This window comes from Oryctolagus cuniculus, chromosome X (genome assembly GCF_051225735.1).
Source record: "Oryctolagus cuniculus isolate XC-2025 breed Fujian yellow rabbit chromosome X, ASM5122573v1, whole genome shotgun sequence".
In the NCBI taxonomy this organism is placed as follows: domain Eukaryota; kingdom Metazoa; phylum Chordata; class Mammalia; order Lagomorpha; family Leporidae; genus Oryctolagus; species Oryctolagus cuniculus.
This window is the reverse complement of record NC_142888.1, coordinates 15,469,761-15,494,513: the sequence shown is the minus strand read 5'-3', so window position 1 is coordinate 15,494,513 and position 24,753 is coordinate 15,469,761. Positions and strand designations below refer to the sequence as shown.

The following is a 24,753-nucleotide window of genomic DNA, read 5'->3' as shown; positions in this document are numbered from 1 at the left end:
TGTTCATGGGAAATTTGGGGCAATGGTATATGAGTAAAAGTCTTCTCTGGGGGCTTTTAGGAAGCTTTGTTTTTACTGAGGGAACACAATAGGAGGCAATCCTTTTCTTGTCTGCACAGCTGTCTTCATGTGATACCATTTTGGGAAGTAAGACTAAGAGGGCAACTCACATGCTCACAATGGCACAGAAGAAAGACAAAAATAAAATTCTTGTTGATAATTGATGATGTCTTTTTAGCTGCTGAATTATCAACCGTGGGCCAGTCCTACCTTGGGACTTCTTGTTTAACAGTGTAATATATGTTTGTATCATTTAAAACATTAGTTAATTGCAGCTAAATAAATAAAACAAAAATTATTAATATCCTCCTCTTCAAACAGGCTCCTGCTGAAATTCCTCAACGTCTTCCAAACAAATTCATCCCATCTTATCACTGCTCACATATAATTAATCATCTAATTCTTTTCTCCTACCTCCTATACATTATCTTTTCCTCTAACTAACTGCCTTGCTTTGTTTCAGCCCTTTGTCTGCCATCCAGAACATTGCTTCTCAAACTATCTGGTATAAAGATCTACTTTATCATATTATTAACAACCTACGTTTTAAATATCTGTGGTCTATAATGTAGGAATAACTTCTTTTTTAAGCTTTTTTATTTATTTGAAAGACAGTGCTATAGGGAGAGGAAGAGAGAGAATCTTTCATCTACTCGTTCACTCCCTAAATGACTGCAATGGCTGGGGCTGTAACAAAGCCAGGAGCCAGGAGCTTCTTCTGGGTCTCCTATGTGGGTGCAGGGGCCAAAGCACTTGGTCCATCCTCCCTTACTTTCCCAGATGCATTAGCAGGAAGCTGGATTGGAAGTGGAGCAGCCAGGACTCGAACTGGCACCCTATGGGATGCCGGTGTCATAGGCAGAGGATTAACCTGCTACGCCACCACGCCACTCCCAGCTATAACTTCATAACTCCGTCAGAAACAACAAATGTGGATCTTGCAACAAGATTAGATTTTAAAAGTAATTTTAGTTAAAGAAGACATTCCAGTTACTTAGCAAAGCTTCTTTTTAATGTTTATTTTCATCTACATAAGACACACACACACACATACACACACACACACACACAGAGAGAATCTTCCATCTGCTAGTTTACTCCCCAAACGTCCACAACAGCCAGAGCTGAGCCAGGGTGAAGCCAGGATACCAGAACTCCATCCAGGACCCCCACATGTGCAGCAGGGACTCACGCACTTGAGTCACTATCTACTGCCTCCCAGGATGCATTAACAGGAAACGAGACCAGAAGTTGAAGACATGGGAATCAAATTGGCACTCTGATATAGGATACGGCATCCTACATAGCAGACCAACATGCTACACCGCACCACCCACTCCACAATTAGCTATTTTAGGTAGAGCATATTTATTGTTCTAACTGAAAACCTATTTCTTACTGCATGTTCACAAAAAAAAAAAAAAACATATACAAAGATGCAGGTCAGTGCGACTGGGTTTATTTAACTCAAAGAGAAATTAGATTACTATAAAAATGATCTGATTATATATAATAAATGTTTTCAATGGTAAACATCATCAAAACTATTTCATTATATTTGAATTCAGACTTTTGCTTTAATCTAATGCTAACAATGTCATAATCAACCAGTTAATAGTAAATAGTCTATGATCTATTTGCTGCCCTTAGAACATACAGTTTCTTTTTTCTTTTTTTCTTTCTTTCTTTTTTTTTTTTTTTAACAGGCAGAGTGGACAGTGAGAGAGAGAGAGAAACAGAGAGAAAGGTCTTCCTTTTGCCGTTGGTTCACCCTCCAATGGCCACCGTGGCCGGTGCACTGCGCTGAGCCATGGCGCCAGCAACATACAGTTTCAATATTAATGGGTATTTTTCACATCTCTTCTACTTCATTTGCTTCATGTTTGATCATGATAACTATTACTGACTTCATGATTCTGAAATAGTTATATCATTAGCTAGTTTAATAATATTATGGCAAGAATATCCTATTAAAAACATTTTGTAGCCGGCGCCGTGGCTCAATAGGCTAATCCTCCGCCTTGCGGCGCCGGCACACCGGGTTCTAGTCCCGGTCAGGGCGCCGGATTCTGTCCCGGTTGCCCCTCTTCCAGGCCAGCTCTCTGCTATGGCCAGGGAGTGCAGTGGAGGATGGCCCAGGTGCTTGGGCCCTGCACCCCATGGGAGACCAGGAAAAGCACCTGGCTCCTGCCATCGGATCAGCGCGGTGTGCTGGCCGCAGCGTGCCAGCCGTGGCGGCCATTGGAGGGTGAACCAACGGCAAAAGGAAGACCTTTCTCTCTGTCTCTCTGTCTCTCACTATCCACTCTGCCTGTCAAAAAAAAAAAAAAAGAAAAGAAAAGAAACATTTTGTTTTCAGGCTACATTTTGAATAGGAGACTCATAAAAGTTGATGCATAGAAATGTGATATGTGGATGACATATAGAAACCACAATTTCCTTTAAAAGGTTTAAAATGTATTTTTACTTTTTGTAAAGGACACCTGTTTCTGTGTGTTTCATCCTTAACTTTATAGAGAAGACATCAATTTTAAAATTCAAGTTCAGCATGTGCTTTGTGATCATAGCTAATGTACTGAAAACCAAAATGTTTAGGTAAATATTAGAAATTGCAGCAGTATTCACAATAGCCATTAATGGTTGAATGGATGAAGTAAATATAGTATATATACACATGATGAATATTACTCAGCCATTAAAATTAATGAAATCCATGGGGCTGGAGCTATGGCATAGCGGGTAAAACTACTGCCTGCAGTGCCGGCATCCCATATGGGTGCCAGTTCGAGCCCTGGCTGCTCCACTTCTGATCCAGCGTTCTGCTGTGGCCTGGGAAAGCAGTGGAAGATGCCCCAAGTCCTTGGGCCCCTGCACCCACATGGCAGACCCGGAAGAAGCTCCTGGCTCCTGGCTTCAGATCAGCACAGCTCTAGCAGTTGCATCCAATTGGGGAGTAAACCAGTGGATGGAAGACCTCTCTCTCTCTCTCTCTTTCTCTCTCTCTCTCTCTCCTCTCTCTGTGTAACTCAAATAAATAAATAAATCTTTAAAAAAATAAAACAGAATCAATGAAATCCTGATTTATACAGGAAAATGGATGGAGCTGGAGATTATTATGCTAAATGAAATAAGTCAGACAAAGAAACACAAATACCATAAGTTCTTTCTCATATGTAAATTGAAAAAATAGAGTCAAGCCGAACTTACAATAGTGATTATTCAAGACTGGGAAAGGTGGAGGAGCAGGGTTGGGAGGACGTTGGATAACAGACACCAAAATGCAGTCGGATGGATGTAACAGGTTGTGGTGTTCCATAGCAGAGTGGAACAAGTATAGTTCACAATAATATACTACACACTTGAGAAAGAACTGAACGAGAGGAGCAGGTAGGCTCCAAACACAGAGAAAAGATCAGGAAATTGAGAGCCCAAGGGCTCGTTTGATAGGTTTATGTTATATATATGGACTGAAATGTCATACTATACCCCATAAAAATGTACAAATAGTATATGTTAACCTAAAGGCAAAAGAAATTATAAGACTTTGAAGTCAAGTGATAGAAATAACAGTGTTTATATTCATGTTTAGCATATATTTCCAGGTTTAGTGACTAAACTATTCAGATGATAGCAGCATGTAAACATAATTATCTAATGGGATGTTAACAATAAGAACTCATTAAATTTTTTTTTTTTTGACAGGCAGAGTGGATAGTGAGAGACAGAGAGACAGAGAGAAAGGTCTTCCTTTTGCCATTGGTTCACCCTCCAATGGCCGCCACGGCTGGCACGCTGCGGCCGGCACACCACGCTGATCCGAAGGCAGGAGCCAGGTGCTTCTCCTGGTCTCCCATGGGGTGCAGGGCCCAAGCACCTGGGCCATCCTCCACTGTACTCCCGGGCCACAGCAGAGAGCTGGCCTGGAAGAGGAGCAACTGGGACAGAATCTGGCGCCCCGACCAGGACTAGAACCCGGTGTGCCGGTGACGCTAGGTGGAGGATTAGCTTATTGAGCTGCGGCGTCGGCCAAGAACTCATTAAATTTTGAAAATATCTATTCTCGGCACCACAGCACAACAGTAACTATATACAGTACTTCTGTTATTAAAATAATACCTCTTACATGTTTGCATTTTCCTTCCCCTGGAAAACATAATACACTAGATTATTTGCAGCAAAGTCTGTGATATCCACAAATAATTTTGGATGCTATTTACGTTGTAGGAAGTCTTGGTCGATAAGCTGGAGTGGAATCCAATGTGCAGTGCCACAGATGATTAAGCAAATCATAGTAAGGTTTTCTAACTAAGGCATAGAGTAAGCTACTTCTTTATATCTTACTTAGAATTCACTGGATTCTTTAATTGCATATTCATATTGAACTGTCCACTTACAACTCACTGGAGTTTTAGGTCCTCCAGATGGAACAACAGATGCTAGTGTAATGACTAATAGCCTTGGTCAAGCATTTAAGAAATGAAAATATTAAATCCTTTTATGATTATGCAAAAGCCATATATTCCTACATGAACAAAACTAACTCAATTTCCATGAAGCTTTCCCAGGGGTAGCTTTAAAATATTCTAAATATTTGCTTCAAAATATCTGCATCACTTGCAAGTTAAGAGCAATCTCTTGGTTTTATCATCAAGTAAAAGCCTTGATTACTGTAGGACAGGTAAGAGAAAAACCCTGCAATATACTTAGTGGACCTTCCTATAGGATAAAAAAGAGTTCATTTTTAAAATAGAATGAAAATTCTATTATGCAGTTATTAAACTGTCATATCAAAGCCTAATGTTTTGATTTTCTTAATCACATCCCGTTTTTTTAAACTATAAAATATCTTTAAAAATGAGTAATAAGAAATTTGAATTAATGAAAAAAATCACTAGATTCTCAGCGACTTTCGTCTACCTTGTCTATGCTTGAAAATGTCAGCTGGTATTGTCATTTTTTTTCAAAATGGTTGTTTTATGTCTGTTTGGTTTTACTTATTTTCATTTAATTTGAAAGACAGAGACACAGACCTTTCATGTGCTGCATGTGCTGGTCCACTCCTGAAATGTCCGTGGGAAGCAGGGATGGGCTAGATTGAAGGCAGGGACTCAGGTACTTGAGCAGTCACCTGCTGCCTCCCAGGGTGTGTGTTAACACAAAGAGAGAATCTGGATCAGAGTGGGACTCAGACCCAGGCACTCCAACCTCAAACCACTGTCAAATGCTAAATCACAGTGTTATAAATTTTGTCTTCTCATTGAACCAGTAAAGAAGATGAGATCTAGAGAAAGTAAACATACTACAATGCGCACTATAGAAAAATAAATAATAAACTTCTGAATTCTGATAAATTTATGACCTATTGCTTTTAAAAAATATTTATTGTTGCCAGAGTTGTGATGCAGAAGGTTAAGCCGCCACCTGCAGTACCGGCATCCAGTATGGGCGCTGGTTCAAGTCCCAGCTGCTTCACTTCTGTTCCAGCTCTCTGCTATGGCCTGGGAAAGCAACAGAAGATGGCCCAAATGCTTGGGCCCCTGCACCCACGTGGACCAGCTCTGTGTTTTGTGTCCATTTGGGGAGTGAACCAGCAGATGGAAGAGATTTCTCTCTCTCCTTCTTTCTCTGTAACTCTTTCAAATAAATAAAATGATTTTTTTTAAAAAATTATTTAATTATTTTGATGAGAGAGAGATATCAACCTTCTATCCACTGATTCACTCCCCAAATGTCCACAAGAGCAGTGGCTCGTGCAGGCTGACACCAGGAGACAGAACCTAATCTGGGTCTCCCGTATGGTGGCAGGGACCCAAATTCTTGACCTGATCCTGGAGGCTGGAATTGGAAGTGGAGCCAAGAATCAAAGCCAGGCATATCAATATGGGATGTGGGCATCCCAAGTGGCTCCTTAAAATCTGCGCCAAATGCCTGCCCCCCCATTGCATTTTTAACATACTTCTACTAGTTGCTCTCCCATTATTTTGAATTCTTTCACTTTTTTTTTTGACAGGCAGAGTTAGACAGTGAGAGAGAGAGAGAGACAGAGAGAAAGGTCTTCCTTCCATTGGTTCACCCCCCCAAATGGCCGCTAGGGCCAGCACAATGTGCCGATCTGAAGGCAGGAGCCAGGTGCTTCTCCTGGTCTCCCATGGGGTGCAGGGCCCAAGGACTTGGGCCATCCTCCACTGCACTCCCTGGCCACAGCAGAGAGCTGGCCTGGAAGAGGGGCAACCAGGACAGAATCCGGCGCCCCGACCAGGACTAGAACCCGGGGTGCCGGCGCCGCAGGTGGAGGATTAGCCTAGTGAGCCATGGCGCTGGCCAATTCTTTCACTTTGTACCATTTTACTATAGCAAACGATAGGATTCATAAGAAATACAAACAACAGTAATATTCTCAATCTGTTTAACTTCCCTATTTTTAAGTCTCTATTAATAGGCTTATCCACATTTGTTAATAAATTATCAATGTCATTTTTAATTTGACATCTAAGAAGGAAAAAATCAAGACTTGGGACTGCATTAAAAATAATGCACACAAGGCAAATATAATAGGAAATGAGCTGTGGTTTTATTTTTCCTTAGTCCTGTGCACATTAAGCAGTCAGAAATTGGTTTGTTAACAAAAATCCCATAGTGAAGTAGTAGCTTGAGCATACTGCTTTTGTAATGATTCAGTTGTTGATATAATATATTATTGTTCATTTTGAGAAGAAATATAATCAGATTTTATTCTATAATACTGGTATGATGTAGTATCATTAAGTCCAATAGGAATCTACTGCTTAACAAATCAACTTGGTTTTATTTATACCAAGTAACAAATTTCTTGATTCTAAGTGGCAACAACAATTTAGATAACTAAGTTATATAAAAATGGGCTAGATAGTTCTCTATCCAAAAAAAAAAAACCATATGCTTATATATGTATGTAGATATAAGTATAATCACACTTCAAAGTATAATTGATTTAGTAAACCATTAAGAAAATTATCTCACCCAATATCACATAAGCTTTTAACAGGTTTTAGTGTTGACATCATATACTAGGTTTTTTTTTTTTTTTTTTTTTTTTTTTTGACAGGCAGAGTGTACAGTGAGAGAGAGAGAGACAGAGAGAAAGGTCTTCCTTTTGCCGTTGGTTCACCCTCCAATGGCCTCCACGGCTGGCACGCTGCAGCCAGCGCATCACGCTAATCCAATGGCAGGAGCCAGGTGCTTCTCCTGGTCTCCCATGGGGTGCAGGGCCCAAGCACTTGGGCCATCCTCCACTGCACTCCTGGGCCACAGCAGAGAGCTGGCCTGGAAGAGGGGCAACCGGGATAGAATCCGGTGCTCCAACCGGGACAGAATCCGGTGCCCCGACCGGGACTAGAACCCGGTGTGCCGGTGCCGCAAGGCAGAGGATTAGCCTAGTGAGCCGCGGCGCCGGTCCATATACTAGGTTTAATCTTCATATTTTCAAGAGTTAGCATGGCACAAAGGACTAAATGCTTCTCAGCATTAAGGTCACATCCATCTTTATCCATGGTATTCAGAGACATAACTGCCATAAAATGTTGGACTCTTTCTTCAAGTTTCTAGATCCTACTATGTCCTCTTTCCCTCTTAAAACTTTTACTTTTACATGTGTTGTCATCTATGCTCACAGGAGCGCATCATGCTCCAGTGCATTTTCAGGCTCTGATGAGACTGAGAAGGTGGACAATGTTGGGCAATGTTTTTTTTTTTTTAACTTATCCTGCTAAACCTTCCACATCAAGGATTCTGTGTTGAAATAGGTGCAATGTTGAGTTCTCAGTCAATTTTGCTGATGCCAAAACTAAAAGCAGTTCATATGAAGTGCCAACATAATGGCTTGAGCTTCGTAAGTTTTATGAAAAAAAAAAATCAATGCCTGTCAATCTGGAGAATCAACATGAATCAGGGGAACTCCGCCCTTTTAAAAAATCTTTGATATGATAATTTGAAAAAATATGCCCTGAATTGTTACAAATAGTCATTTATTTTCAAATGGGCTTTTTATGTGGTAAAATGTACATAACATTTACCATTTTAACCAGCTTTAATTGTACAATTCAGTGGTATTAAGTACATCCACAAGGTTGTGCAAACAACACTTTCAGAATATTTTTTTCATCCTAAACTGAAGCCCTGTGCTCATTAAACAGTAACTTCCTATTCCGCTGTACCTCACCCTCTCATCCCCTGACAATGGTCTATTCTACTTTTGTCTCTATGAACTTTACATATGTTGGCTACCTCCTATAAGTGCAATCATATGGAAATGGATCTTTGCAATATTAATCACAAAAAAAAAAACAGGTTTGTAAAGTAGCAAATACAACAAGTGCCAAAGAACAACAGGAAAATTCACCCTCTGATTATTGGAAGAAAAGAAGTGATATGAATCAATAAGATACACATTAACATATACACACATGTGAATATACATGATGTATGTATATGTATGCATTTATATATAGTCAGACCAAACGAATAAATGTATATATTCAATAATTACCCCACTTACAGCCATTGGACTTTTACTTAATACATTGCATACAAATAAGATATTTTGAGATTTCTCTACACATGTAAATCATTACTTAGTGATCCATCAGTATTAATCAGTGATTTGTATTGATGATAATTTGTATATTTTGAAAGGCTATATTAAGAGTATAAATATTCCTTTTATATTAAGTGAAGTAAAACAAGGTAAACATTCACAGATCAGACTAAATCAGGGCAGTAACCACTTCCATTCATAGCCTCTCTCACATTCCTTTATAACCTCTCTCACACAGCTGAACTGATTTACCTCTCACCATAGCACTGCAAGTATTAATAGTTCCAATACCAAGATAATACTGAGGTAAGCCAGGTGATGTGGTCAAGATATTTCAGTCCAGGCATAGCAGATCTACCAATGGAACGATACTTCAGACACTTTGTCCCATCTTTCCCTTGTCTCAAAACTGAGATCACATTGCACTATCTAGAGGAGCATCGCCAAATAGAAATGCAAAACAAGCCACATATGAACATTTTTTAAAGATTTATTTTATTTATTTGAAAGACAGAGGTCTTCCATTTGCTGGTTCACTTCCCAAATGGCTGCAACGGCCAGAGCTGAGCTGATCCGAAGCCAGGAGCCAGCTTCTTCCAGGTCTTCCATGGGGGCACAGGGGCCCAAGCACTTGGGCCATCTTCCAATGTTTTCCCAGGCCATAGCAGAGAGCTGGATCAGTAGTGGAGCAGCCAGGACTTGAACCAGCACCCCTATGGGATGCCCACACCACAGACCAGGGCTTTAACCCACTGCCCCACAGCACCAGCCCTGACATATGAAATTTAAAATTTTCTATAGTCACATTTTAAGAAAGTTAGAAGAGGTGCAATCAATGTTGTGATATATTTTATTTAATGATAGTAACATTTCAATATGTAATTAACACTAAAAAAACTACTAAAAAGGTATTTTGCACTATTTCCATCATAATAAGGCTTTGAAATCTAGTGTGTATATCATACTTAACAGCAAACACATCCCAATACAATCTAGGCAAATTATAAGTGGTCAATAGGCACATGTTGCTAGAAGCTACCACTCTGAACAACATGGTTCTAGATATCTTGATCATTTCTCTAATTATATAAATCATTCTATCAAAGAATGTTTATGGATTGCTGTTCCATTCTCACAACTGAGCTTCCTGGAATGAACATGAGAGAGTCAGAAGTGGGAGGGTGTAAAATAAAGAATGAAAGCTCATTAGAAGCAACAATGATGATTTGTATTTCAAATTATAAATACACACCCACAGTGCACTTTAGATTTTTCTCCTTGACAAATACAGATAATGCCTATATATCATTATTCACAGTGCTTCTCATATATTTAGCAGTTCAAAAGAAAGTAGTGTTTTTTTCTAACAATGATATTGGAATGAGGTTAACTAGTGGTCAGCAAGCTTGGAAGTAAAAGAGCTCTAACACCTACATTAGGAAAAAGCCCGATTGTGCCATTTGTCAGAAGCAAGCAATTCATGGGAGTGCACTGGTCGGGTTAGTATAATGAGTACCTCCTCAGTAACTTGAAATCTAATGCTGTCAAAGAAAAGCTGCAAGAAATTAAAGGCTAGCTCTTGCTGATGATCTGTCAGGCAACAATAGAACATCCAAAAGGTGGCCAGACAATCAGTTCCAAAAAATATCAGGTCTAGAGTAGGAAGTCTTGCTGAGCAAGTATTCTTCTTAATATTTATGCATTTGTGTAAGTATCAAAAATAGCATTATTTTAGATTTTCCAAATGTCACTTGTTACTTTAGGTATAGTTAATTTATAGCCTATATTTATGATAGCTAGCATTCTTAGGGAAGTGATACAGTTTTTTAAAATGTTGTCTTAATCTACTCTTTCTTATTTATTGAGATAATAATGTATTGTATAAGATTTACTCAATAAGTGTATGATCCAACTGTTCTTAGTGTATCCACAGAATTGTACAAACATCACCACTATCAATAGCTGGACATTTTCATCACTTTCATCAGCAGTCATTTTTCATTTCACTCTTCCCCTTGCCTATCTTTCCTCTTAGCCTCAAGCAATCACTTACCTACTTCCTGTCACTATCTATTTATGTTTTAGCCAAGTTTTTAAAAAATTGATTTATTTCCACTTTAAAGGCAGAGAGATAGACAGAGAGTGATCTTTCAGCTTCTGGTTCACTTCCCAAATCCCCACAACTGGCAGCCAGGAGTCTGAAACTCAACCCAGAAGTCCTATGTGGGTAGCAGGGAAGAAAGTACTGGAGCCATTACCTGCTGCCTCCTAGGGTGCACAATGACTTAGTTTTTAAATGCTGTCTTAACTCAGCCCCTAGCTTTTCTTACTGAGCAGTCCAGTAAAGTCAGTACCCTCACCACTTCCCGTATCAGGCTCTCATACTGCAGACCCCCATGCACCAGCACACATATTGCCCTTGGTTAGGCAGCTAGAGCTCAGTGCCCTTGAGCCCACACAATTATTCAAATCAGACAATTTACAGGGAGTCCATGAAACCTAATTAACCTTAGTCCACTTGTCACATACAAGCTGGTCTCTAAAGCTCCAGTTACTCTGTCCTGGGTACAGCTTTTCGTATATCCCTGCCTGGCAGCCTTTTGTTTGGAACTCCAAGTAACAAAGCATTTTGCCTCTCATCTATCTGGCACACTGTTAATGCTTAGGGCCCATATCAAAAGAATCTCTAAGTTTTATAAAACAGAATTCCTAGCCTGTTTTGTATTTTTTTTTCCTCAGACACTTTCCCAGGGCTAATCACATCCTTTTTCATCCTGCAGTCTTCAGTGTGGATTAATGTGTAGAAATCTTGTGCAGTATGTGGTGAAGTTGTGTTCCTCTAGAAATTTTGCTTTATACTGCTCAGCGATATTACCAACCTCCTTTCATCTTTATGTTATTTTTTACTTAAGAGCTCTTAGTCCGTATAAGCAATAGAAATCCAAACACCCAATCACATAGGGCTATGGATTAATAGGAGCCTTTAAAAAAAACTGAGGGGCTCAGGCCAAAGCAGGAAAACTGGTTCATCTTCCTCCCATGACAGTGGCCATAGTTTTCCCAGTTCACTTTCATAGTATCCATTCTAGAATATTCGTTTTATTTATCTTGGATCTTTAAATACAACTGTTCACCTTTTAAGGTCCCAATTCTAGTTTTATTCCAAGTGACCATTAAAATCCAATCTCTTGGCTATTGGGAATGAAAATACCAACACTCTTACCAAGCATTGGGAATCTTCTTAGGGGTAAATATATTGAAGTTATACAAATTTAATAATTTATTACTAATATCAACTTAAAACAGATTCAAGCACATAGTAAATGTGCAGTAGATGTTATCTATTCTCATTAATATTTATTATTGCTTCTATTAATGGAATTCCTCCCAGTACATATCTTATTTTCTCCATGGCCAGAAATGGCACATCACAACCTTGCTATCAGTATGTTCTAAAATGTATTTATTTTTCTGCTTAAGCATAAAAACATTATGCTTTTTACTGAAAGTTACCATACCCTGATATTACATGTTTACTTGATGCGGATATTTTTGGACATCCCACTCAATATACTAAGAGATTAAAAAATAAATTAAGATAATTAGTGTCAGTTGTTTCATTAGAAATTACTCATAAGGGAGAATTTTTGCTCTAGGGACTGAATCACAAATACCTGACCAAATTTATTAAACTGAGTTGCATTGTACTGATGAGTATTAATTACTGTCTTAACTCAAAAGTTTGAATTAAAGAATTTTTTTCAGCTGTACTATATGATGGATTTTTACTTATAAGATACAATTAATACACTTCATTTTACCAAAAATAATATACAAGATGGTTGCTGTGGGCATTGATCCAGGTGCGTTTAGCAAACACAGAATGAAATCTGGAAAGATACGCCCCTATTATCAATTTCATCGATTCTTGCTTTGCTACACTCAGTAAAGTACATTTGAATCCAAGAAGCAATTCAACAAGAGTAGTTTTTTTTAAAGGGGAGATAAAATATATCATTAAAAAAAAGAAAGAGAAAAAATAGAAGCTATCACTCTACTCTTGGGCCAGACCGCAAATACATCATTTAATTACATCAGTGGCAGAAGAATTAAAGGTCTCAGTAAAATGTGTTTCAGTTGAACTTAAAAGATAAATCTTTCATAGCAATCAGCAGAGCTAATATGAAAACTACAATGCGTCACTATTAATTATTCAGGGGAGTAAATCACAGACTGAAGTTCAAGGAATTACATTTTATTCCTAAATTTGTCATTATGATGCTGTGTGACCTTGATAAGGCCACTTACCCTTTCTTTGCCTCAGCTTCCTCATCCATAAAAAGAGGATGAAGATGTACCATCTGAGAGCATAAATTCAGCCTATGGTTGATTGGAAGGCAGTTTAAATATACTGCTACATTAACTCTGTTAAAAATGTTATACCAAGTACAAAAACGATACTAAAATTATCACATCTTTGTAGCAATCGCCTCGTTCCTACTGCTTGCTTTTTTTGCAGTCAGATTTTCTTTCTTCACTTCCTCACTTTTCTTGCTGACTCTCACATTTAGTTGGGAAATTTTTTTTCGGATGTACCAATTTCATAATCTATTCTGTTGTCATTACTTCACTCTTCGATCCAGCCCTGGAAATTAAAAGCCTTTTCAACTGATCTGACTAATTTTCAAACTTTATGATGGAAACCTGGTTACTTTGTTTTGAAGCTTTCTTTTGAAAAGTATGGTCAGGCCATAAGGAGAAATAAGAACTAAACAGACAAAACAAATATGTAATTTCATCTATACTTCTGAAAAAAGCTATTTAATGCAGATTTCTTTTTCTTAGAACAAACAAGTAAATACAACTATTTACCAGTACTAATGTCTGGTTTTTTTTTTTTTCTGGCCTACATAATTTCTATTTTCAGAAGAACCAAGGAGAATTCATTTATTTTGGAATAAAGATTTATTTATTAGAAAGAGAGGGGAGAGAGAGAGAGAGAGAGAGAGAGAGAATCTTCTACCAGCTAGTCACTCTTCAAATGCCTGCAAGCCATGGCCCAAGCTAGGAGCCAGGAATTGCATCCTGATTTCCCATGGGGCGGGGGCGGGGGAGGGAGGACAGTTACCTAGGCCGTCATCTGTTGCCTTGCTGTGCACATCAGCAGAAGTTAGATTGGAAGTGGAATAGCTGGAACGTGAACAGTCACTCTGATACCAGCGGCTGACGTTGCGAACGATGCTTTAAGCTGCTGTGCGGCAATGCCAGTCCCGCTAGGTCTCTTACTGATCACGTCTGGACAGGATTTCTCCATACTCATATTCCAGCAAATAATCGGGCACAGGGCTAGGGTTTAAGCTATAGCATAGTTGTCAGAGTTTGGTGCACAGAACCCAAAGACATGCCAACTTACATCAGTACGAAGTTGAATATTTTCACATCCTTAACTAGTAATATTAAAGTACAAGAAGTTGCTGCAAACCCCAAACAGAAGTTAATATCAGATCACATTTTGAGTACTTGAGTCTCTGCCATCCATGTGGGAGACCTAGAAGGGTTTCCTGGCTCCCGGCTTCAGCTTGGCCTTGCCTGGGCTGTAGCAGGGATTTGGGGAGTGAATCATGGGATGGAAGATCTCTCTCCCTTCCTCCCTCCCTCCCTTCCTCTCCCTCTCTCTGTCACTGCATCTCTCAAGTAAAAATGAATAACAAACATATAAAACACCTATTTGAGGTCAAAGAAGCCAGACAATAGAATATATAACATATGAATACAAATTTATAAGTTTGAAGAACAGGCAAGATTTAGCTATATTGTTTAGGCATGCACTATTATCTAATGCACTGTAAAAAGAAATATGGGGTTCTTGTTGTAATGCTTGGGTTAAGTCTACTGGAGCACCAATTCTAGCTCCAGCTACTTCACTTCTGATCCAGCTCTGTGCTAATTCACCTGGGCAGGCAGCAGATGTTGGCCCAACTAGTTTGGCCCCTGGCCACCATGTAGAAGACCCGAATGGAATTAAAGACTCCTGGCTTCAGCTTGACCCAGCTCTAGTTGTTGTGGCATTCTGGGGAGTGAAGTAGTGTGAGATCCCTCTCTCTCCCTTTGTGTCATTCTGTTTTAAAAACAAATAAATAAATATGTTTTTAAAACCTGAGAAAAAATACCGTAAATCTCACATATGCACCAGCTGGTGGTGCAGAATCTAGTAGGGAGAAAGGATTTATAATTAGATGGACACACATGGGGCTTCTTTGGTGCATACATTTCCCTGTTCCTTCACCTTGGTGAGTTCTTTGGAAAACATGCTACCTGTGTGTTTATATTTTATATAATTTGTTTATTATATTTCACTACCAAATTAAAAGTAACAAGTGAAGACACATGAGATGGATTCTGGATTTCTTAGCAGGGAAAAAAACTGTACCTGTGAATGACGCATTCCAGGAAAAAACAGAAGTATGTAATAGTGTGTTCCACTGCTTTATTTTTTTAACATTTATTTTTTATTCAAAAAACAGATTTAAAGAAAGAGGAGAGACAGAGAGAGATCTTCCATCCACTTCTTAAATCCCCATATGGCCGCAATGGCTGGGGCTGTGCCAGGCTGAAGGCAGGAATTAGGAGCTTCATTGGGGTCTCCCACATGGGAGATCGCGGTCAAACATTTGGACTATCTTCCACTGCTTTCCCAGGTACATTAGCATCAGAATTGGAGCAGTCAGGACTCTAACTGGTACCCATATGGGATGCTTGCATCACAGACTCAACAGATTATGCAGCAGTGTTGGCCTCTCCATTGCTTTATATAAGACCTTTTATATATAACATTTTAAACAATTATTTTAATCAAAACACAGATATTTCCAATAAAAATCTAGGTTTTTTTTTTTTTTTTGACAGGCAGAGTGGACAGTGAGAGAGAGAGAGACAGAGAGAAAGGTCTTCCTTTTCTGTTGGTTCACCCCTCAATGGCCGCTGCAGCCGGCGCGCTGCGGCCAGTGCACCATGCTGATCCGAAGCCAGGAGCCAGGTGCTTCTCCTGGTCTCCCATGTGGGTGCAGGGCCCAAGCACTTGGGCCATCCTCCACTGCCTTCCCGGGCCATAGCAGAGAGCTGGCCTGGAAGAGGGGCAACCGGGACAGAATCCGGTGCCCCGACCGGGACTAGAACCTGGAGTGCCGGCGCCGCAGGAGGAGGATTAACCAAGTGAGCCGCAGCGCTGGCCAAAAATCTAGTGGTTTTTTTTTTTTTTTATTAGGAAAGAGAAGCTAATCTGGTGGAATACAAAGAACAAAACATATCTGGATAGACTGGGATGGCATGTTAAAAAGTAATATGAAGCATCTTTTGAAAAACATTTGTTTATTTATTTAAAAGGTAGACAGAAAAAGAGGTAGAGAGACACACACACATACATACACGTAGAGAGAGGATCTTTCATTCACTGGTTCACTCCCCCAGATGACCAGAACAACCAGGGCTGGGACAGGCTGACACTGGGAGCCAGGAATTCCACCTAAGTCTTCCAAATGGATATCGGGGAGCTGAGCATTTGGGCTGTCATCTACTGCCTTCCCATGCCAATTAGCAGGAAACAAGAACACGATAGACTAGTAGGGACTCAAAGAGATTCTGATAAGGGATGGGGCCATCCTAAGCAGCGCCTTGACCAACAGTACCACAACAACTGTCTGAATATGAAACATCTTAATGTGAAAATTCAGCCTTATAATTTTATCAAACCGTCCAATAACAGGTAGGTATTTGACTTAAAGCAAGGAAGATGAACCTATTTGATTTAAAGTTGAATACAAATCATCAATATAATGTAGGAAATAAAAAGATTTAGTACTAATAGTAATATTAATAAAAGTGGAACTTGAGATCTGGAAGAAGGAGTTCATTCTCTATTTTTCAAATGTCAAGAGTATTATTCTGACAATTGTAAAAAATTTAAATGTAATTGATTTAAACTGGAGTGTGTTAATGATATTTAATTAAATAACTGAAGAATGTACATCTGTTGAGTGACTATTTAGGTCAGACATTATCCTAAATTCTTGAATTCGAGTACCCAAAATTAAAAATCATACTGCCCCTATTAGTTTCATTTTCTTTTGTAAATACCTTGGAAATTATCATTCTGAAGTTACAGTAAGAAAAAGCCAAAAAATGTGAATATTAAAAACTTTTCTTGAGAATTAAGGATTCAAGGCAAACAACCACTCCCAAACTTGGAGAGTAATAATATCCACAGTTATAGCTCAGATTGCTTACTTAGAACAGAAGCCACTGAGCTTCAGACTCCAGATATGACACAGATGTTGGAATAATTAGACAGGGAATTTAGAATACCAGTTTTTAACAGGTTTAATTTCCTGTGGAGGAAAGTAGATAACATGAAAAAACAGATGAGTAATGTAAGCAGAGAGACTGAAATTCTAAAATGAATCAAAAAGCAATGCTAGAAATTGAAAACTGCCACAGAAGTGAAGAATGCCTTTGATCGACCCATCATTAAACTGACCCAGTAAAAGAAAGTATCAGTGTTCATAAAAATAGGTCAGTATAAAGTTTACCAACCAAATGCAGTGACAAAGTTGATAAAAGCACAATAATATACTCAAGAACTGAGGAATAATTTCACAAGGCATAAATATATGTATAATTGGAATACCAGACGTAGAAGAAAGAATGGCCCAGAGTAAATACTTGAAATAATAATGACCACAGAATTTCCAAAACTGATAACAGACTCCAAAACAGGAACCTCAGAAAAAGACAAGCAGGATAAAATACCCCAAACGCTAACATCTAGATTACCATACTCAAACTACAGGAAAAACAAATAAAGATAAACTATGGAAAGAATATAGGGCAAATGTATCTATAGAGGAAGAAGGATTAGAATTGATGTGAACTTCATACCAAAAAATCATACAAGCAATAAAAAAAATAGAGTAGGATATTGAAAATAGTAAAACACACACACACACACACACACCTGCACACACAGTCTAGAATTCTATATCCAGCAAAATTATCCTTCAAAGAGAAAGAGAAAGGCATTCTATATCTTAGAAAAAGAGGGAATTTATTACCACTAGACTATCACTGTAAGAAATGGTAAAGGAGGATTTTTCAGGAAGGAAGGAAATGTATAGGATTAGAAACATGGATCTACATAAAGAAGAGTACAAGAAAAGGAGCAAATGATGGTAAAATAAAATCTTTTATTTATCCTATTCTAAGTTGATCTAAATGATAACTCTGATTAAAAGTAACAGTGAAAATATATTATTGAATGATTATAGCATATGGATAAGTGAAATGAATGACAACAGCATTGTAAGTGATAGGAAGGAGAAACTACGAATATACTCACTAAGGTACCTGTACTATAAGTTCAGTGAGAAAATTCTTGTTCACATATGGGATTATCTCCTTTTAATAAAGAAATATCTTAATGAATGTCAACATATATATTTATTATAAGCCAAGGCAGCTCCGCTATAACTAAATAACATGTTTTGCATAATGTTTACATTAAGAACAATATGATAATGATGTGCAGAAAGCCAAGCTACAGAACAGTGATTCATCCTCCTCCTCCAGGAAATGCATACTTTTGTTGCTTTACTGAGGGATATAATTTAGTTTCAAGGAATTGTTCTTCAATTTGGCTACAAAGTAAATGTGCTAAAGAAGCACATCATTTAAAGCAAGGTTACACATAATACATCTTCTTAACATATATGCTGTTAGCTCTTAAAATGCATTTTAATATAAATTTTTAACTCTAGGAATGCAGTTCTCCATTACCCATAATTTTATACATGGGAACTTCAAAAATTCACGGAATATGGAAACACATTATGTTTATTTTCATGCAAAAGTGTTTGATGCATAGTTTGTCATAGTATATATTTTCTATGAACTTTCTGAAATCTCATTTAATCAAGTTTTGCTTTGTAATTTGTTTTTCCAAATCAATGTCATAGATAACGCTACTTAAAATGGAAGCATTCATGATAATCAGGTGATTAAAAAGTTTCATTTAAACTTTAACTTCTTCTTAGTAATCAAAACTTAAATATTTTTCATTTTCACATGAAGGAAAGGAAATATGTTCCACAAGGCTTAGGAAAGTATAGTATCCTTGGAAAGCATTCAGGGGAAAAGAGTTCCACTTGTATTCTTGGGTCTACAAAATAACCTTAGATAAGTTGTGTTACCATTTGGGTCCCAGGGTCCAGTTTGCATGAGACTGAGTTCTAATCATCTCCTACTGAGTAGCAGTTTAGAATCATAGTATTTATAGAAGGGAGAAGGTTGTGCTTGCCAAGTATTCTACACTCTGAGGAATGAAGACTAGGGGTACATACTAGTTCTATTCTGAAAATATCTTTTTGTTTTATATTTTTAATTCCTTTGCCTCAATACCTAATACTTACAAAAGCTACTTCAGTATAGATTGAAAGCAAAAAAAAGAGAGAGAGAAAAACATTTTACTATTATATAGACAATTTTCTACTGGTCCATTAAAAATACAGGGAGGTAAAGTGATCAAGTATTGATTTGAGTTGTCTATACTGAGATCTATTATACATAGCAAAACTGAAAATCAAGCTATTAAAATGTTTACCATAAGGACATAATCTAAGTAAAAGACTGAATACTCATTTACTGTTCAAGTCTATCATATATTACAAGTGTCAGCTGCTTTGTGGTGCATTTGTCAAAAGCATTGCTAAAGAGCATCTTATTTGTTTAAATGACACACATACTTCTGTCAGTATCATTATTACTCATCTGATGAATTCCATGAAAAGAAACATAGTTTTTAAGTAAAAGTATATAATTTCAAGGTTTAGAAGAATTTGATTATTATAATATGTAAGTCACTACCACAAAACAATTTTTATACACTAGAAGCTATTTTAAATGCATAAATGAAGGAATTAAAGTATTTTAATTTAAAATTATTAATGTCCTTTTTATAGTTTTTCTATGTTTCACAAATACACAATCATATAAAAATAGTCACCACCAAGAATCTCTTTCAATAATATGAGAGTCATATCTTTAATATCCTAGTGTTGCTCTCATTTACCCTCCCCCTTTTATCACAAACTACTTTAGATAAGTACATTTTAAAGTTATAAAACATATGAATACAATTTTCTACATGAAAAAAATGATATACTTTCGGATATAATTCTGCACTTTGCAGTCCGCTTTCATACATATTGCCTTACCTCATTCTATCTTCACAAAAACCGTATGAAATTCACAAGGTACATTTAATCATTACCATTTTCTCTATGAAGAAATTAATATTCTGAAGGCTGTGGTGATTCAATCAATGTCACATGACTACTGAGTTGTAGCTTCATGATCGTAGGCTGTGTTCTGAATCCTGCTCTCATATCCTTTCCCCTTAGCAACCAGATCTGAGAATGATTCCATGCATCACATCTCTCATAATTATTCTATGACTGTACCTAAAATTATGCTATTTTCAAGTTGATGATAACACATATATCAGACTCATAAGTGATAGATGAATAAAAAGGAAAAGTGATTTTTCAAATTTGGAGCAGGATAAGAAGACAGAGTAGATTTCATATATTCTATTTCACCAATCTGTAAAATGTTTCCAAAATTGATATCATCACAAAATATAAGCATAATTTCCTGAAACTGCAAACTCATTATTTCAGGTACTTTGAAAGGCTTACATTTCTATAATTCCCTAATTATAATTCTCCTCTTTAACCTTTCAAATAAATTTCAGCACAAGATAGTTTAAAAGCAATGATGAATAAATTTCACCTATAGGAAACCACTTAGCATTTGGTTAAGTACTTCTTTCATTGCACAGATTTTAAAAATCAATATGCAGCACAAAACTAACTTAAAATGGTAATTGCATTTCTTGCAAATGAAATACTGAAGATTGTGATTACCTGTAACAGTCAATTCAGTAGTTCTTCTCACAACAAAGCCTCCATACTTTAATTCACAGGTATAATTTCCAATATCATCTTCTCTGACTTCTCGTATAAGCAGGGTATCTCTTTTGAATACAATACTCGGCCTCCATGTTTTTGTCCTACATTCCTAAATAAAGAACATAAAATTTTGGTAATGCACATAGTAACTGAAAAATAGAGAAAAGTACTTTAAATAACTAAATCCAAAGCTTCTCAAGTTTTAAAGAAACTAAAGAGTTTGAAATTGATTCTTTGGGGATTCCAAGATGGCTGAATAGGGAACAATGCGCTGCACTAGGCTAGGGATAAAATGCTAAAAAAAAAAAAAAAAAAAAAAAAATTATAGGAAGTGCACTCTCGGACTGAATTAGAGAGAAAACCACAGTGGAAATTCTATGGAAGGAAGAGGAATGCTGTGGACCTGTGTGGAAGGTGCAGATGTGCAGCACAAACAAGGACACAAAACATGACTCCTGCAGCTGAAAGCCAGAGAGGGCATCAGCTTGGAGACAGAGGTAAGACCAGAATGCAGCAACCCTTGGTGATATAGCTAGAAGGAGAGCATGGCATGAATCTGGCCTAGAGTACTAGGGGCTAGAAGGTACCCATGGAACCAGTAGAAGTAAAAGGATCACGTTTTTCTCAACCCATCCTCCTCACCATGGCACCCAGAACCCAGCTGAGGGCAGGCTCCATTTTGGGCTAAAGTGGCAGCTGTGGAAGCCCTTGTGTGTTCATACAGCAACTGGCCGAGACAGGGCACCATCTTCTCAGCAGTACTCACAGCAGCAGCAGGGAGAGGGCAACATTTGGCCAGTGGCTCTTATGTACATGTGTGATCCTGAGATTCTAACAGAGGGAAAAATCTGCAGTCCCCACCGATTTTGAGCCTGGCTGGAAGGACTGACAGGGAGCTGGGCACCCATGTAAGACTGGAAGGTACCCCCAGCCTCTGAATATACCTCACACTTGGGGACTCAGGCTGCTTAGGCAGAGCACCCACAGACAGCTGCTCAGGGAACAATTGCCTTTCTGTGGACCAGACTGGGTGGTGGGGTGGAGCAGATCCAATGAACCCAGCAGCTGTGGGAGCCTTGTGTGCTGATACTGTGGGGACTTTGTGGCAGCATAAGAGGGTATAGGGTGTATCTGGGTCTCTTGGCAATCACTGCATGTGGATTTACATGCTCAGAGCTCCCTGGTTGCCTGGGATGGGTCATTGCACCAGGATCTGTGCTTGGAGTGAGGACTGTGCAGATCTTTTGGGTGGTTCACACGATGTTGTGGATGAGTGTTGAACCCACAGGGTACTAAATTCTGGCACTGATTACCTTGGAGGAGAGAAAGTGAGAGGGTGATCACACCAACAGAGGTGACCATTCCCCCCATTCTGTTAACAAGAGGAGATCTACCACATCTAACTTGGGTGTCACCCTTGATACTTGCCCCACCCTGGAGCACTGACCAGAGCTCCCTGGACACATATAACACAAACCTCTGGATATTCACTGAAAGTGCAGACATTCCACTGAGCCACAGAGGCATAATTCAAACACCAAATCCATTAGAGGAAAAAAATCAAAAAGTATCTCCACAAATGCTTAAAAATAAATGCTTAAATTCAAGAAATAAAAAGGAAGATATTATGACCCCATTCCCTCAGCCAAGGAACACAACATTTCAGTACTAGAATGTGAAGATAAAGAAATTGATAAAATGTCAGAAATGGAATTCAAAAGATTAATCACAGGATTACTCAAAAGCAATCAGAAGCAAATCCATGCACTAAAGAAATTCATACATGACATGATGAAAATTTTTACCATGAAATTGAGATTTTAGAGAGAAACAAATCTGAAATGTTAGAAATGAAGAATCCAGTAAATCAAATAAAAATATGGTGGAAAGCCTTAACAATAGACTTGTTGAGGCAGAAGAAAAAATATCAGAGCTATGAGAAACATCTTTGGAAATAATTCAATAGGACCAAAAAAAAGAAGAAAGAAGAAAAGAAAGAAGAAAGAGGAAAAGAAAGAGGAAAGAAGAAGAAGAAGAAGAAATAATTTTAAAAATTAATTAAAAACAGTATTGGAGATTTAAGGGATACTATCAAATGACAGCTCTTAAGAGTTCCTGAAGATGTGGAAAGAGAGAATGGACTAGAAGGCTTATTTAGTGAAATAATTACAGAAAATTTCCCCAATTTGCATAAAGAAAGGGACATCCAAGTACAGTAAACACACTGAACTCATAATAGACATGACCAGAAAAGATATTCACCATGATACACTCTAGTCAAACTTTCAACAGTAAAACATAAATATAAGATTCTAAAATGTGCATGAAAACTGTTGAAATCTTTACTCAGTATAGAGTTGATCTTCTGTATATAAAGTTAATTAAAAATGAATCTTAATGAAGAATGGGATGGGAGAGGGAGTAGGAGATGGGATGGTTTGTAGGTGGGAGGGTGGTTATGGGAGGAAGAACTGCTATAATCCAAAAGTTGTACTTTTGAAATTTATTTTTATTAAATAGAAGTTTTCTATTAAAAACTAAATAAAATGTGCACAAGAGAAATACCAGATCACCTTCAGAGGATCTCCAATTAGATTCATGTCTGACTTCTCATCAGAAACTCTAAGGCTAGCAGCAAATGGAGAGATTAGTCTTAAGTGAAACAAAACAAAACTGTCAACTCCGAATACTGTATCCTGCAAAGCTCTCATTTATGAATGAAGGTGAAATAAAGATTCCATAACAAACAGAAATCTAAAGAATTTGTCACTACTCCTTCAGCCTTACAAAATGTGGGGAGCAATCCGGACTGGACTGAGTTACTGGAATTAGGACTTATTCTATGCATCTGCTCTCCCACAATATGGCGCTGGGAGAGAAGTAAACAGCTTCCGCACAGCTGCCTCCAGTTCAACTAATAAACTGTAGGACTTGCTCCTGATTGGAGGAGAGCAGCGTACTCGGCGTGTGGGCAGCCGAGTTGGGATTGGCGGAGGAGGACTATAAAGGAGGAGAGAGACGGCATGCACCGGGAACATCTATGGGGAACATCTAAGGGAACCCGTGCAGCCCCCGAGAAAGCCGGCCGGCGGTGTGCCGCTCCCCTGCGGAAGTGGGGAATGTGGCCAGGGGGAACTGCCCTTCCACGGAGGTGGAAGGGATAGTAGCCAACCCGGGAAGAACCAGCAGCAAACCCAGGGAGGGCCGAGCAGACGAAAGAACAGCGCAGGGTCCTGTGTTGCTCCTCCACGAAGAGGGGGAGCGACATAATGGTGCCGTGACTCGGATATGAAGCCTAGGCAGGGCTTAGTGTCGTTCCTCCATGAAGAGGGGGAGCGACACAAAAGATGCTTAAGGATTTGCTATACACAGAAACACAGAAAGATAGTCATCATTATGAAAGAATGTGAAGGCAGAAAAACTCCCAGGAAAAGTACAAAGGAAATCCAAAGTAAACAATGGGGATATTTATGGAAAAATGGCAGGGCCAAGTCATTACTTATCAATAGTCACCTTGAACGTAAATGGCCTAAACTCTCCAGTTAAAAGAAACAGACTGGCTGAATGGATTTAAAAAAAAAATATTTTTGCTGCTTAAAAGAAACACATCTTGCCAACAAAGATACATGTAGACTGAAAGTGAAAGGATGAAGAAAGATATTCCATGCTAGTGGAAAGCAAAAAAGGGCAAATGTAGTGATCCTAATATCAGACAAAATTGATTTTAAAACAAAAACTGTTAAGAGAGACAAAGAAGGGCAGGGCACTATGTAATGATTAAAGAATCAATTTCATAGGAAGATATGACTATAATAAATGTATATACACCCAATTACAAGGAGCCTGGCTATTTAAAAGAAATGTTAATGGATCTAAAGGGAGACATAGACTCCAATACAATATGAATGGGGACTCAACACCCCTCTTTCATCAACAGACACCAACAAGACAGAAAACCAACAAAGAAACAATAGAGCTAACAGACATTATGGACCAAATGGACCTAATGGATATCTACAGAACTGTTCACTCCACTGTTGCAGAATACATATTCTTATCAGTGCATGGAACTTTCTCTAGGATAGACCATATGCTAGGTCA

General features: G+C 38.3%; 1 protein-coding gene across 1 annotated transcript in view; it reads right to left on the bottom strand.

Moving 5' to 3' along the window:
• The window catches only part of IL1RAPL1 (interleukin 1 receptor accessory protein like 1), a 1,400,814-nt gene that overhangs the window by 517,151 nt on the left and 858,910 nt on the right, over positions 1-24,753 (bottom strand). The window contains exon 5 of the mRNA XM_051827650.3: positions 20,608-20,761. Within this exon, the coding sequence (XP_051683610.1) occupies positions 20,608-20,761 (154 nt within the window). The remainder of the gene's footprint in view (positions 1-20,607; positions 20,762-24,753) is intronic.